Consider the following 16,179-nt stretch of genomic DNA (forward strand, 5'->3'; position numbering starts at 1 on the left):
ACTATAGTCATTGGATAAACTGCAAAAAAGGATAAACATTTCGCATACGTCGGGCCATAGGTGGTGTTGGCTTATACGGTGAAAATTAAATTTTTCAATTTGACCTTGTCGGAATAATGAACGGAACCGATGGGGAAAGTACCTGTTGTACTTATCCCTGTGCCTATAGAATATGAATATCGATCGATAGATGACATCTGCTGTGGTTCCTCTCAGGTATAATGGTGGTTTAAAAGAGACATCTGGCGGTGACCGTTCATATGGTGCCAATTGTCGAGCAACTGGAACCACATGACTGGGACATCAAAAACGTGGATATATTTTGAATACTTCTTGAGATACGTAACGAAATACTTCAAACACCCGTAACTTTTTGAGGATGCATCCCGCATCGTCAGATGATTTGAGAAACGTATTCTTGTCCAAAAACAATGATGCGTCAAATGTACATAGAATGTACGAAGCTATAATTTGTCGGAAAAAGTAAAAAACCAATGGTTTTGATGCACTTAAAAATTCGAGGTGCATCGCAGTGGTCATTTAAAACGTCACGAAATGAAAGATGACTGACCGAAAGCGCTCGTAAAATACCCAATCAATTGGAAACCGAGAAGATATCGGTACTTTCAGGCGTGTATCGAAATCAAAAAAAGGTCTCGAGAATTCGTGTAACTAAACAACATCAAAGGTTTTCAGAATACCATTATTACAGACCGGATTATATGCACTTAAAAAGTGGCAAAATATGAACTTAAAATGCAAATAATGCACTTAAAATACCAAAATGTGCACTTAAGCACTTAAAATACCAAAATGTGCACTTATGCACTTAAAATACCAAAATATGCACTTAAGCACTTAAATACAAATAATGCACTTAAGCTACCAAAATGTGCACTTAAGCTACCAAAATGTGCACTTAAGCACTTAAAATACCAAAATGTGCACTTAAGCACTTATGCACTTAAAATACCAAAATATGCACTTAAGCACTTAAATACAAATAATGCACTTAAAATACCAAAATGTGCACTTAAGCACTTAAATACAAATAATGCACTTAAGCTACCCAAATGTGCGCTTAAGCACTTAAAATACCAAAATGTGCACTAAAAATCTTGAAAAGTCAAAAATTCCGAAGTACGCATGAAAAAAATTACCATGCAAAAAAAAAAAACAGACGTGCACAGAAAATGCATCTTTTCTATTTCTTCGTGCGTATGTATTTCATTTACAAAAAATATCCCCTCATATATATATACACCGCATATGCAAATAACTTCTACATATTTTTTTAATTGCTAGTTTGTTGTAGCTGCTCAATAACAAAAGAATTTCGACACTATTTTCTAAAAAAAAAAATTTAACATTTTGATATATCTCTAGAAATATAGACTTGCAATAAAACGGTTAATATTCGTAAAATATTTTATAAATATGTATTAATTCACTACATTTCACCTGCGGGGGGAAAAAAACCGATATTTTGAACAATATTTATTTGAAAGATTAAATAAAAACCTTCCAAAATATGCACTTATGCTGAAAATTCTTTGATTTTATTTATGCATTTATATGCATTAATGCTCGAAAAGGCCAAAATATGCAAATGCACATAGTCCGGGATCTAGTCATTATACGTTACCATCGCCACCGCATCCTCGAGTTCCAAGGAAAATCGAGTAAATGACTCTTAAACAACTTCACATGCACCGTATTTCACTCCTACTTGATAGACAACTGCAGATAAATTAGCGACGACACCTGATATTTATGGCACACCCAATGCCATTATTTTAGCCATTTTGTCTCTGAACAATTCCAGCGTAAACAAGACACGCCATCCCATATTATCTGTACTTTTGGATATATTCGACGTTTTTCTCAAAGCCGCTACACACCGCTTGTCGTGATCGCCGGATCATAACAAAAGAAACGAAAATAATCAATACGTAGGTTCGAGTGCTCACGGTATGAGATGTTGTAGTCGTGTGTGTGTAGGATTATCCTTCTCTCTTTAAACAGGTGGCAACACTAGCCTTCATGAGAGAAGGACGCTCATTTTATTCTCTCCAACGCCATTTCTGAAGTTTTTTTAATAGCTTTTAAACGGAAGATATATTTTTTTTATACAATCTTTTAAACACTTATAATATTTAATTTGAATCCTGGCCCTCAATGTTGATCCGTCTCTACCGATCATAAGCTGATGACCAGAATGGCGAAAAATAACAAAAATTCTGAAGAAATATTTCGCTCTCAACGTCAACTTGACAGAACACCTCCTGACCTTGCTGATCGGTCTTCGAACAATCTTTCAAAACGTCCCAGACATAATTCATCACCTGATGTTACTCTTGCTGTCTCTGATGATGCGAATCAGAGTGACAGAGATCTACCTATAGAGCTGAGAACTTTTGCACTGCGGAATACTGGAGAGCTTGCCGATTTGTCGCGGTTGAAAACTCGCTGTCAAGAATTCTGATGGACATGGAAGTGGCTAAACGAGAGAGAGAGAGATGACCTCCGTACTGAAAATGCCAAAATGGCTGCAGAAATACAAGAACTTCGTCATCGATTGGATCACGATCAAAATAAAATCGACGACCTTGAAAACCGTTCTCGTCGTGATAATCTGGTGTTTTTCGGGGTTCCCTGTGATCAATCCGCTGAAACCTGGGATGTGTGTAAATTCAAAATCAAGAACTTGTGGGAGTGTCCCGTGTGCACAACGACAGGGCACACAGGATAGGAAAATCTACAAGTGAAAAACTGGCTCCGATCATCGCTCGCATACCCTCCACTGATGATCGCAATACAATCCTGCAAAAATGGAAGGATTTGAAATCCCTTGGTATATCGGTCTCCCAGGATTATTCACCGGCCGTGAGAAAGAGAAGGAGTCTGCTGAGCGTTGAAAGGAAAAAGGCGGTCACACAGGGTAAGAGTGCAAAAATGTTCATGGACAAACTAATAATAGATAACGAGACTTCTATCTGTAATCCGGAATGTTCAGGCATAGTTAAAGTACAGAATTCAAATTTATAAATTATGGCCGGCCTGTTTGCAATATAGATCCTTGTAATTATAATGATGAATCAAATTCTAATCAAAACTTTATAACTTTGGAAAAAATTGAGTGTCCCAAAAGTGTATCAAAAAACAAGATCCCCAGAAATATTTTGGACTGTATAACAAATATGAATATCCTGATTTCTGGAATGATTTCACGGATTGCGATTTTTTTTTTTTTCACTTGTAGAGACCTGGCATACCCTGAATTTAAATTGCCAACCCAAATGCAGAATTATAAAATTATCCAAAGTCTGGCGTCTAGATCACGTATTGGTAGACCCAGTGGAGGCCTAATTTTTGGATACGATCAGAATAAATTAACAAATATTAACATTATAAAAATTACTAATCTTTTCATTTTTTTATCAGCTGATTATTTTGATTTTAGAAAACTCCACATTGTATCCTGCTACTTTCCGCCCTACCCCAATTTCGACAAACTGTTTATTTTCATAAATACATTTAATTGTGAAAACATTATTATCATGGGTGATCTGAACGCTCGCATTGGTAATCCATATGTTCTTAATCCCTCTTTCTTTGATGATGAACTCATTCATCACTGATCAAACGACCTTATCTTAAACCATAGAGGTAAGCTCCTGAATGAGCTCTGCATGTTAAATAATTTATTTATTTTGAACGGCACTGTTCCCCAAGACAACCCAGGTAATTTCACCTTCTTTAATCAAAATGGTGCTAGTGTCGTTGATTATATTATTGTATCTGCAAATGTGTACCGTCAAACAGTTGAATTTGAGGTTATCCCGATCATTTCCCTATTAGAGCAACCTTATATTTAATGGATACTAATTATTTCGCGAAACCAAATATAAATACCTGGATTTTTAAAATCCTTTTGGAATAGTGAAGATGGCTCTAAATTTGTGAACGATATCGACTCACGATTTTCCGCTGATCCAGATATCGGCACCCGAAGAAATCGTTCCATTTCTGATGCAGACCGCAAGAAATCATGGGGCCTTAATACACGGAATGGACGCCTCGGTTGGTTCGATGTTGAGTGTCAGACTGCTAGAAGGGAGTTACGAAAAACAACCAGGATTTTGAGCAGGTGCTATAATAATCATAATTTTACGCAATACAAACTACAACGGAATGTTTATAGGTACTTATGCAATAAAAAAAAAAGCGGCATATTTCAAGAACTTAAACGACCAAATTTGTTCCAGCAGAGATTCGAAATCCTTCTGGGAGGTTATCAAAAAATTCAAGAGAAAAAAAATCCCTCCATTCTGAAATCAACATGGCACAACTGCGTTCAAGGCGAATAATAATACAACACGAATGGAACCTCCATTAAATAATAGCTGTCGTGCAATTGACCCAATTTTGGATCCCGATATTACTTTTCATGAAGTAAAAAACGCTATTCAGAAACTAAAATGTGGGAAAGCCGCAGGTTGGGACTGCTTAAAACCAAACCCGAATTTTTTAAGTTTTTAGGAGATTCCTCTTACAGATACTTTCAATAAAATCTATACCTCAACTAATCTACCCGAATCTTGGATCGAAATAATTATCTCCCCGATACATAAAAAGGGTGATGTTAACAATCCGGAAAATTTTAGAGCAATTTCCCTCATACCAGTAATTACAAAAATATTTACATCAATCTTAAACTCCAGACTCTATAATTGGTTAAACGTATATGACGTTCTCCTTGAGGAACAAGCAGGTTTCAGAAAGGAATATGGTTGCATGGATCAAGTGTTCGTTTTGAACTATTTCATTCAAAACAAATTAAAACGGAAGAGAGGAAAGCTGTTCTCAGCTTTTATTGACTTCAAGAGCGCATTTGATTCAGTGGACCATCAAATTCTCTGGTCGGTTCTCCAAGAGTTTAATCTTAGTGCAAAATTTGTTTCCATGCTCGCTGACATATACAAAAAAGCCGCCGCAAGGGTGCGCTGCTCATTGGGATACACTGAGTTGTTCAACATTAACTCTGGTGTTCTTCAGGGAGAAATTCTGAGTCCCATTTTGTTCTCATTGTTTTTGAATGACCTCATAATTCGCTTTAATTCTGCAGAAATAAAAGACTTGTCTTTCCCTGATGGAACACAACTCAACATCTTGCTGTACGCGGATGACGCAGTGTTACTGGCGGACTCCCCTATGAATTTAAGAAGAAAAATTGATATTCTAGAGCAATTTTGTAAGGACTATAAACTAACGGTCAATGTGAACAAAACAAAAGTCTTCCGTAAGGGGGGGGAAGAAGTCCAAAAGCGATACATTCTTCTACCAAAATAAAAAACTGGATACCGTTAATTCTTATACTTACCCCGGAATTCCCTTTTCTTCCTCTGGAACATACCATCTGGCAAAAAATCACTTCCAAGCGAAGGGTATATCTGCAATACATGCATTATGGCCTATTCTTCTGGGAGCCAAACTTAATTCACCTTATAGCTGGTTTAAACTATTTAACGGTATGGTAACCTCTGTTTTGATCTATGGTTCACCAATTTGGTCAATGCATTACCTTCTACAACTCGACAAATGCTTCTCTTTTTTTATTAAGAAACTATTTAATTGGTCAAAATATACTCCAAATTACATATTGCGATTGGAACTCGGATTTACCTCTTTATCTATTACATTTATAAAGTTGATTGTTAAATTCTGGATACGTATTCTCAAAATGCCGGACTCTAGACTTAGTAAGAAATCATATTTACACCAATATAGCAACTCGTCCACTGAGTCAAAATTTAACTGGGCTTCAGACGCCAAACTGTTACTTGAAAAATCTGGCTTTGGGTTTGTTTGGTTTGCTTAGGATCCCAACGCAGCTGTTAAGTTTCTGCCACAGATTCTGCAAACACTTGTAGACCAAAATCTCCAAATTGACACGAGTGCTATGGAAAATAGTAATAACCACCCTCATTATAAGTTTCTCAAATCGCATACATTTGTTGAGGATTACATGACATCAAAAATTGATACCACAGTGAAAAGAGTCCTTTTTCAACTTAGAAAAAAACATAATTCAATCTTTTTTCATGGAAAAATTTTTGCAATATCTCCCCACAATTTCTGCAATGTGTGTAATCTGAACGAACTCGAAACCTGGCACCATGTTTTTTTCAACTGTTCAATCTATCGTTCATATACACGAAAATATCTGTCTAACCTCATAAGTAGGGTGACGATACGTCCCGTATTTCCCGGGACAGTCCCAGTATTTTCTGTTTTTTTGACCGTCCCGACTTTTTGGCAAAAGTGTCCCGGTTTTTCCCGTATTTTACACGAAGCCCACTTGAATTTTTATTCTTTATTGAAGTCAAAGATTGACATTATTTTTCAACTCATAAATTATTTTACGATAATTACAACTATATATGAGAATATTAATCTCCCACATTTGTCTTGAACGTTTGTTTTTCGTGGAATACATTTTAATCCACTGCAATTTGCAGCGATGCATCATTTCCCGCCATTGTGATTTTTACCGTAATTTCAACAATATTTGGCAACTTTGTTTGGTTTTGGCGTTGTTTTTGGCGATAATTGGCGATTTCCCGTATTTGGAATCCCAATGTCCCGTATTTCTCTCGAGGAAATATGGTCAGCCTACTCATAAGTCATTTTGATTTGAATGGTCTCTTAAAATTATCTCATAAACAATATCATTCAATTTCATTGTAGCTGCTGAAAGACTAAAAAATTTTATTCTCACAGAAAGCGAGTATGCAAATGAATCCGAGACATATATCAAAGAGTGCATCAAAATATATTTATGTGTATTTTTTTTTTTTTTTCCTATTCAATGCGTTTTTGTTTTAAATATTTTTATGAATTTTTTTCTTGCTTTATTCAATATATTGTTTGTAACGTTTGTTACGAATGTAACTCAGTGCAATCCTAATCCCCAATCTCAAATTGATGTATTGTCTCTCTCCCTTCAGTGTATGATATATATTCAAATGCCACCACCATTGTAATAGGCTCACGGCCTAACAATAAAAATTCTGTCTGTCTCTCTTTAAACATTTACAAACTACTTGCTAATACTCGGCATTTATGTAGGCGGTGAACGTTTCTTACCCTTATCTAAGGGGTCATTCAAGTATTACGTCAGCATCGATGGGGGTGGGTGGGTTTCGATGATGCTTACGTCATCAACCACTCTATGAAGATATGAAATATTCTTAATGGCATCTTATTCGGTGCGCCAAGAACAAAAAAGTACCTCTCGATAGTTATTGGGCACCTGAACTAACAGTCTACCTATTGATGAGTCCTCAATACAGAGCCACTTCAATGATCTCTAAATGTTTCACGAATCCTTCAAGTGCTCTGGAAATGTTTCCGGGCCGCTTGAGTGCTCTGCAACTGTGCCACGGATCACTTAAGTAATCTGGGAATGTGCCGTGAGTAACCTGAGTGATGTAAAACCGCACTGGGGACCGCTTAAGATCTCTAAATGTGCCACGGATCGTTTAAGTGTTCTGTAACTGTGTCGCGGGTTACTTAGGTGATCTTTGAATGTGAAAGTTATCTTTGAGGCCTACTTCAGTGAACTGAAAATGTGCCAAGGGCCACTTAAATGCTCTAAAATTGTGCCACTTAGTTCATTTTTACAAAATCGGCTTTGGGGGGGGGGGGGCAAGGCACATCAGATAACCTTCAGGGCCACATTTGGTCCGCTGGTCAAGGGTTCACCATATATGGCTTAAAGGGTGGGTCGCAATGGATTTTTTAAAGAGAAATTTTGAGTTCATAGCTTTCAAATAGCATTGAAATTAACAGAAATAGATTATAATAACTATATAAAGGTATTTTCTTAAGAAATTTTTAAAAAAAATAAAAATTTCGTCTGGGGGGGGGGGAGGCACACGATCCCCCTATAACCCCCCGGGTACGTTTCTGATCCCACCAATATGCATTAGGAGGTGGGGGACAGTGCTGACGAAATTTTGCTGACAATGGGAGAGGGGGTCAAAAATGGCTAAAAATTTGCATACGTAATACTTGAACGGCCCCTAAACGAAAATTGGAGTCAACATAACTCACTGACTGCGCGTTGTATCATGATCATTGACGACGATTCGAGATACAAAATATTAAAGAAAAACTAATCTTCAATTGATTAGGCCGGTGATCTAATAGTTGGTATACATCTTAGCATTGTTGCTAATGCCACAAAAACCCTTCTTTCAGGAGTATTTTCATGCATGAATACACCTTAGACTTTCACTTATATAATAAACACAAAAATTAACTCGAGTCAAGATTCATTCACACATACACTTAAATTGGATTAAGGCCGGTATTACACTATAAAAGTTTGATAAAATCCATTTTATAAAATTTGAAAAATCTAACCAATAAGGTTATTGGTTAGTCTAGAAAATTCAACCGTTGACCTTATTGGCTGCATTTTCCAAGTTTTATAATAGGACTTTTATCAAACTTTTATAGTGTAATACCGGCCTTCAACGGAATATTTAGCTTTAATAACTATTCAACTTATTTTCTATTCTCGTTAATTCTTGCGGTTAACTCTACAAACAATATCTCAAAGGTATACCACACACAAGTTAGCCAAAAAATAAATCTCGGATCAAGATTTGACGAACTTGGGATCTCGCTGGACATTGAACTTCTCGCTGAACTGTAACTAGGTACAGTTCACCATGATGAACCTTGGCATTCTCCTTACATTGGGTTCTGTTCGGACCCTTACTTTCTTTTTTCAAAGAAAGTGCGCTACATCGGAAAATCACTTGGGAACCAGGGATGGGCTTAACCATTTTGCGGCCCGGTGCGAAAACAGCTGCTTTGCGGCCCTCGAAATTATTTTTCAAGATCCTTGAGGGAGCTGAAATAAGACTCAGCCTCCCAGGTTCCGATGCCTGTGCCAGAGATTAGCACAGGCATCGGACCCATTCTGCTACAAAATGTGGGTGCCATCTCTACAACATCTGTACACAGTGCATCACGATGGAAGGGCTGACAGGGCTAGACGACGGATTAAATGCCCAAAGTTACAACTAAATACGCTTTCAGCTGTGACAAGCACGCATTTAAAACTACAGGGGGGTTGCGGTGCGGCAAAATAAGTACGTCGTTAGAGTGAGAATTCAGCGCTCTTTCTTGTCCATCGCCCCCTGAGCAAATGGGGCACATGCCCAAAATTTGGTTGCTTTTTGCATTACAGGCGATACCCTCCCCAACGCCTCTGCCTCAAAGAAAACTGTACAAGAGGCACCCAAAAATAGTACTTGCCTAGGGCACGAACTTATGAAATGCAGGTCGTGGGTCACCTGTCTTGGACAGAATCTTAAGATACTGCTTTGATAAGAAGTCAAAATGTAACTCAATGCAATCAACGTATTTGCTTCATTGTAAACAAAGTATTTTTAATTCGTTTTGCGGCCCCTAAAATTTAGCGGCCCGGTGCTGCTGCACCCTTCGCACCTGCCTAAGTCCGGCCCTGTACATGATTTCGCCTTCATCTATCATATTTTCATTTTGTCTCCTTCGGAAAACTCGAAATGGGGGGGGGGGGAGGTGAGGGATTCTGCCTCGCATCGAACCGAGGTTTGCCAAGCAAGGAAAGATGACGAACTGCCTCACATCCAAACGCTCCTGAAGTGTATATGAAATTGGGTGAAAGGCGGGGCTTGTGTAAGCGCGCCCGCTGATTTGCAGCGCAAACTCAATCATCTCAACTTTCGTCCAATTAAGGCGAAGGGACTAACTCAAAGTAAAACACTATCTTTTCCTGCTACGGGGTTTTCTCCAAAAACGCAGGCGCAATGCATCGTGATTCGTTAACAATATATATTGAAAATTTTAAATTTCTAGATTATACGTGCATAAACTTTACCGAAATTTAAAAAAAAACAAACATTTACACGATCGTATGGGAAATAAATTTAGCTTTTAACCGATATGTAACAACCTATACTTAATCCATGATTAGTGGCACGTTAAATTTCTGGCCACAAGACACAGAAATTTAAAATTTTTCAGTTAACACAAATTTAACATTACGACAATTAATTACACGCATATGACATGTTTGTGGACATTTAACAAACCTGATTATTTCTGTTAAATATAACATTGAAAACATTGCGACAAAAACGAAAAAAAAAATTTTCTCAATTAAATTTTCAACAAAATTATTTATAGCGAAATATAATTAGCTCAGAATGAAGACATCCAAATAGTATGTGGCAAAGAATTCTGAAAACATTATTTCAATACCTTTGGTTGCATAGTTCTTATTGACAAAACTTGGCAGCAAGTGATTATTTGGCTGACAGAGATTTGAAGGGCTTCATCGTAAGTAAGATAACACAGAACATGGTCCTCTAATAATTTTTCATACATGTTATTTTTTCGGTGTTCAATTATTTTCATTGGTTTCCTTGAGCACAAGAGCTGTTGTAAAAATTCACTCAAAATTTTCCGGGTCCCAGTAACGGTTTAATTCATTTTACATTGATTCCTATGTGAGAAGTATTTCAGCCCGCAAACAAATTCGGCGAACGAATTAAGTTCGTCAATTGAGTGGTGACTGGAAGGAACATAGTGCCTGTAATAAGCTGAAAGATTCGCTATAGATTATGCATCATCGGTGTCGTTTGGGGCGTATATGACGTAGAGCCTGAAGGATAGCGTATAGTTCCGCTGAATAACTGGAAAATGTACCGGGTAATTTAAGAGATGTCTGTTCACAGCAGATGTAAGCACAACCAACATGTCCAGTGCGTTCAGGTGTATGGCTACTTTTAAACTGAACTTTATACCTGAAGACACTAATAATATAAGTGTCAGACACAGTACTTCAAGCGGCTTATGTTTCCTTCAAAAAAGGGAAAAGTATCCTGCACGCAAGAAATGGCACAGAGAAAAGAAAACTTGTGGGTTTTGTGCAGATGGCTTCTGAGAAGAAACGCAAGATCTCAAAAAAATGTTCACCTACAGAATCAATTGGGAACAGAAAAGAGATGTCGGCCTTTTCAGACGTATATTAGAATAAAAAACTCTGGATACTTCACTGGAATAAACAAGTATCGACTGAAAAAACATCAAAGAGATATTCAAAATGTCATTATACATTACCATCGCCACCGCATCCTTGAGAATGATTCCAAGGAAAATCAAGTAAATAATTCTTAAAACAACTTCGCGCGCACCGTGTTTTCTTCAGCAGACGAGAAAATCATATTTCACTCCTTCCTGATAGAGATAAAATAAAATATGGACGAAACCTGATGTTCGTGTGCCCCGCCCAATTATTTTAATCACTTGGTTTTTGAACAATCTCTCTCTCTCGATACTGATAAGTCCCTTCTAATCTCCAATCCTAACAAAAAAGCAAAGTACAAAAAAAAGTCGACTTTTATCTCGATGTCAATGTTGCCTGGACCCTTGATGTATTCGACCTATAATTACCAAATACTGTTAACCACGGTGAATTGGTTCAGAATATAGATAGGTTAACAGGTTACGTTTTTCGCTCTTCTTGTAATAATAAACAACATAACAACGACATGATTGTTCAAGAGCAGTTCTTTGACGTTTGGGGGAAAAAATTCAAACGCACCAAATGTGCAGGGAGTTGGTTCGGATCCTACCGACCAAATGCACACCATGGAGCCCTACGAGGTGGCACACAGCGCCAGGTTGAGTCAGTGCTATTAACTCCCAAAGCATGTGAGCAGACGCGTTCCTAACTCTAGATCGCCGTGAAGCAGCACCAAAAACCCCAGTCCGGGCAAAACCGGTCCCTTTACCTGGCCAGAAGTGGAACCCTTTCAGCCACCGAATAAACCTGGGTGGCCAGCAGATTGACCTGGACAGTTCTAATCCAAGCCTTGTACATCCGGCTAACCACAATCCTTGCCTTCAAGCATTACAAGCGCTCGAGTAGACAGCGTGCCAGATAGGGCATACTCTAGAAACAATGTCTTCTTAGACGGGGCAACTTCCCCACCTGCGTGAACAAGTGGGGTCCACAATGAGGAGTTGTACACAAAAGACAAACACATGAACAGGTTCAAACGAGAAGCCAGACAAATACTGTCCGATGTGTGGGAAATAAACATGTATATTTTCTGGGCTATACTTGAAAGTAAAAGACATGAGCACAAATATGAGGAAACAATGACGTGATCGATTTGGTGATACCCAGGGTGCACCCCGAGGATGCCTGTCACACAAAATCGTAATGGTTGCCTTGATTAGGAAAGACTGTTTCTTGACTCAGTTTATGTTACTCCTGTGTGACTGATATTTTCTGAGTTTTTGGAATCCGTGTTGTTTTGCGGTGTCTTGATTGCCAGTACCGCCGAACGGCGTCGTTCCGCGAGGTTACCATCTCTGCGAATAATGTTTTACGTAGATTACATTCGGGCTTACTAAATCAATTTGTGCTTATCGTTAAAGCAATGTAGTGGCGTTTGCTGTTTTTAACCTTACGTGGAAGGAAGAAACGACGTATTGGGTAATTTTGATTCGTACGTCATCTGTAATGTTGAGTAAATTTTGAACAAAGGTGGTGCCATCGTTGAGATCGCTGCTGTAACGTAGTGCAGAAGAATCATCTTTCGTTTGGAAGAGTGAAGACTCGGATGATTTCTACACATGGAAAGATTTTAAGAATGACGCACATTATACTAATTACTGGTATTCATTTTAGTTACATGTAATTAATGCCTATTACCTCCATATAAACAGTTGATTGCTGGCCATGATTCCGAAACCTTTCAGTAACCAGTCAATATCAATGAACATGCCAAATTAAATGGAAATGAGAAATTAATATAATTATGTTAATGACGGTCCATGAACGTCGTTTGAATTAAAAAGTTTCAAAACTAGTAAATATGCATGTTGTAGGCTTCATCTACGAAGAAGCTGGTAGCAGCCCATTTGCATCGCTATTCAGCGATTACACGATTTTTTTTTTCAGTGAAGAGCCCTATTCAGCCAATCACATCGCTTCTCGGTCTACGATAATTCTCACTATCGTAATATGTGTTGTGCTTTCGGTCTTTCTGTGGTTCCCAACTTCAAGGTGCGAATGCGAGCCGATTTCCCCATTAAAAAGTCTCGCCACAGAGAGCAACAGGCCTACAACGTTACAAATATTCAACCATTACACTTCACTCACAATTTGAAATATAGATGGCAGCACTGAAATATCAGAAACAACACTATAGCTATACACTCAGACTGATAGGTGCACTCACTTTGTTCCAGACTCTACCACGAAGCTGGGCTGGAAGAGATCCTGGCGTTCATTCATTCATTGTGTTTTCGGTCACAAGACCTTCGTTATTAATATTTTAACGGCAAATGTTCCCAATCGGAAACGTTCGTATTAATCAGAAAAAAATATTTTTCTCGCATAAAAACACTTGATTTCCCCCCCCCTCCCCCTTTGAGCGTGTGACATTCCAAACTATTTACAAAACAAAAATTTAATTTCAGCTGTTATGCCAAAAATTCAATTCAATTTTCAAGTTGTTTGCTTCTATGCACACAGGCAGGACCAGAAAACATACAGGAAAGCTTTCTTCTTGAATTTTATGGTTATCTCTAAACTAAAGGATCCGAAGGGGAAAAAAAGAAATTAAAATCGATTCAAATCCTAATTCGGCAGGTAAAAGGTTAACATTATAAAAATGGCTGTATGCCATGCAAACAATACACGAAAAATTTCCAGCTATCCTCGATGCCCTATACAACAAATGCCTCGGACTGAATTCAGTGCCTGCGGCTTTTAAAACGGGACAAGTGTTAATGTTCCTTAAGAATGGCAGATCCCCCGACAACTTGGACTCGTTCCGGCCCATCACATTGCTGCCACACATGGGCAAGATTCTGGAGCGAATTCTGGTGCAACGTCTCACTTATCACCTCGACAAAGTGAATTTTTTTCACCAGCACCAATATGGCTTTCGCATGGGCCGCTCCACAGAAGAGGCACTCTGTGACCTGCTGGACGCCATCGATGGGGCTGCCCGCAGGGCTCATGCTCGGGCCCCATGCTATGGAACCTGGTGGCAGATCAACTGCTCAAACGCAATTGGCCGGAAGGAGTGAGAATACAAGCGTATGCAGATGACGTCCTCCTCCTTTTATCGGCCCCGAAAATTAATGGCGTGACGGCTAGAGGGGCGACTGCGATGAAGATAGTCAGTGATTGGTTAACAGAGTACGACTTGGAAATTGCTGCAGACAAGTGCCGGTACATTTGGTTTAGTGAGAAATCCCGTCCCACTATCAAACTGAATGGGGAGCCAATTAGACATTCTGCTACCCTCAAGTGTCTAGGTCTAACCATAGATGGCAAACTAAATTTTCTAGCACACATGAAGGAGCAAAAGGCAAAGGCAATGAGGACCCTACAGCGAATGCGGAATGCAGCGGGACCGCAGTGGGGCCTCAAAACAAAATACCGAAGGATTCTCTATACCCAAGTTGCGGTTAAGATAATTACATATGGAGCAGCCGCATGGGGGTCCTCTATGATCACGGGGGTCCTTGATCACGCAATTCCTTGCAAAATCCGCCAGACTCACCAGGCTGGGAAGAAACATCACGTCAGCAGGAATCCACCTTGACTCAACCAATTATGAAAGAAATGCGATAGGATGGACCCAACACCCTGCCAGTGAGCCCATCGATGCCCAGATAACAACCGATGAGCAACTCGTGGACCCCAAATGCAAAGCAATCTACACAGACGGCTCCCAAACAGCGGACGGGACGGCAGCAGCCCTTATATGGCTGACTGATGGAATCACTACCAATCAATGGGCCGCGAGGCTGCAGGACGGTTGCAGTGTCTTCCAAGCGGAGCTGTGGGCCCTCAAAATGGCTACAGAGCAAGCCATAAAAACAGAGGACAGAATAAGGATCTTCACGGATAGCAGAGCTAGCCTGGAAGCAATAAGAGACCCGCTCACACGACACCACAATGCCAGACAGATCCGCAACTACCTGACCACCAACAGAAATGTCAGTCTGCACTGGGTGCGAGGTCATTCTGGTATCCATGGCAACGAGTTGGTGGATAAGCTCGCCAAGAAAACCACCAAATCTGCTCAGAGCGCAATGTTAATTAAGCTTCCCCCTTCCCATGCCAAAAGACTTCTGAAAAGTCACTTATTAAAAATGTGGCAGGAGGACTGGGACGAACCTGAACACCCAGGCAGACTGATTCACGATATCCTACCTCGAGTCGGATGGAGGGCTGTAGGATGGTCCCGAGAGAAAGCCATTTTCTTTACTGGTCATGGACCATTCCCCAGCTACCTCGAGAGATTCAAAATATCTAACAACAACAAATGTATGTGCGGAGAAGTCGGCACACCACTCCACTATGCCACCAGCTGCCCTTACACAAAAGTCTTCCACCTGATCAAACCAAGGCAGGAGCTGGTGAAGGAGTGGTTTAGGAGGATGAGCCGGCTCGAAAAAGAATCACGAACTCTTGAGAATCTCGTGCGCTATCTCGAAAAAGAGGGCATTGAAAAACTCCACAGGAGGAGAATAGACATAGGCAACCACACAACTAGACCAGATCAGCCTACGAGAAGATCCAGCAGACTGGCAGCACAGGCAGCAACACGGCGCCATTGAACAATAAGTTAGCGACCAAGTCACGGCCCAAGAGACCCCCGGGACAAACTGTGATCAGGGCTATGAATGGTTGTGCATAAAAAAAAAAAAAAAATGAAAAATGTCGGTTTACATAGCGGCGTGAAATCTGTATGTATATAATGTATATATCATGTAAATATTTTTCTTTTGTCTTGCTTTGTAAATATTTTTTCATAAACAATAAAAAACCCGCATTAGCCCCCCCGAAAGGGATTCGGCAGTAAATTGTCCCTAGACGATTTGCCGGGGCTATTGTCGGCGAATTGAATTGATGCCATGCAAACATTGTTTACTTCAATTTGCGTACGGGAAAAATGAATATTCTTCGTAGTTAATGGCAGCGGGTGATGAAAGTAGTGATATATGTCGAAAACGGCGAAATTTCCACGCTTCAGTCGGCTTCACTGAAATTATATGCTTTATGTCAGTGTTTCTCAAACTGTGGTC

The 16,179-nt window shown here is 39.5% G+C and overlaps 1 protein-coding gene across 5 annotated transcripts in view; it reads right to left on the reverse strand.

Moving 5' to 3' along the window:
- LOC149067876 (lactosylceramide 4-alpha-galactosyltransferase-like) overlaps positions 1 to 11,334 on the reverse strand; it is a 45,653-nt gene extending 34,319 nt beyond the window's left edge. For 2 of the 5 annotated variants that reach the window (XM_089252150.1, XM_089252155.1), the window contains exon 1: positions 11,182 to 11,334. In XM_089252150.1, the coding sequence (XP_089108276.1) occupies positions 11,182 to 11,195 (14 nt within the window). In that variant the 5' untranslated portion in view covers positions 11,196 to 11,334. Of the gene's footprint in view, positions 1 to 1,645; positions 1,905 to 11,181 lie in introns of those variants that run through there. The other 3 variants (XM_089252148.1, XM_089252149.1, XM_089252151.1) reach the window with 3 other exon arrangements.
- Between the last annotated feature and the right edge of the window lie 4,845 nt (positions 11,335 to 16,179).

This window comes from Pholcus phalangioides, unplaced genomic scaffold, assembly GCF_987345545.1.
Source record: "Pholcus phalangioides strain wild (caught in Gottingen) unplaced genomic scaffold, Ppha-v1.0 ptg000028l_1, whole genome shotgun sequence".
Taxonomy (NCBI): domain Eukaryota; kingdom Metazoa; phylum Arthropoda; class Arachnida; order Araneae; family Pholcidae; genus Pholcus; species Pholcus phalangioides.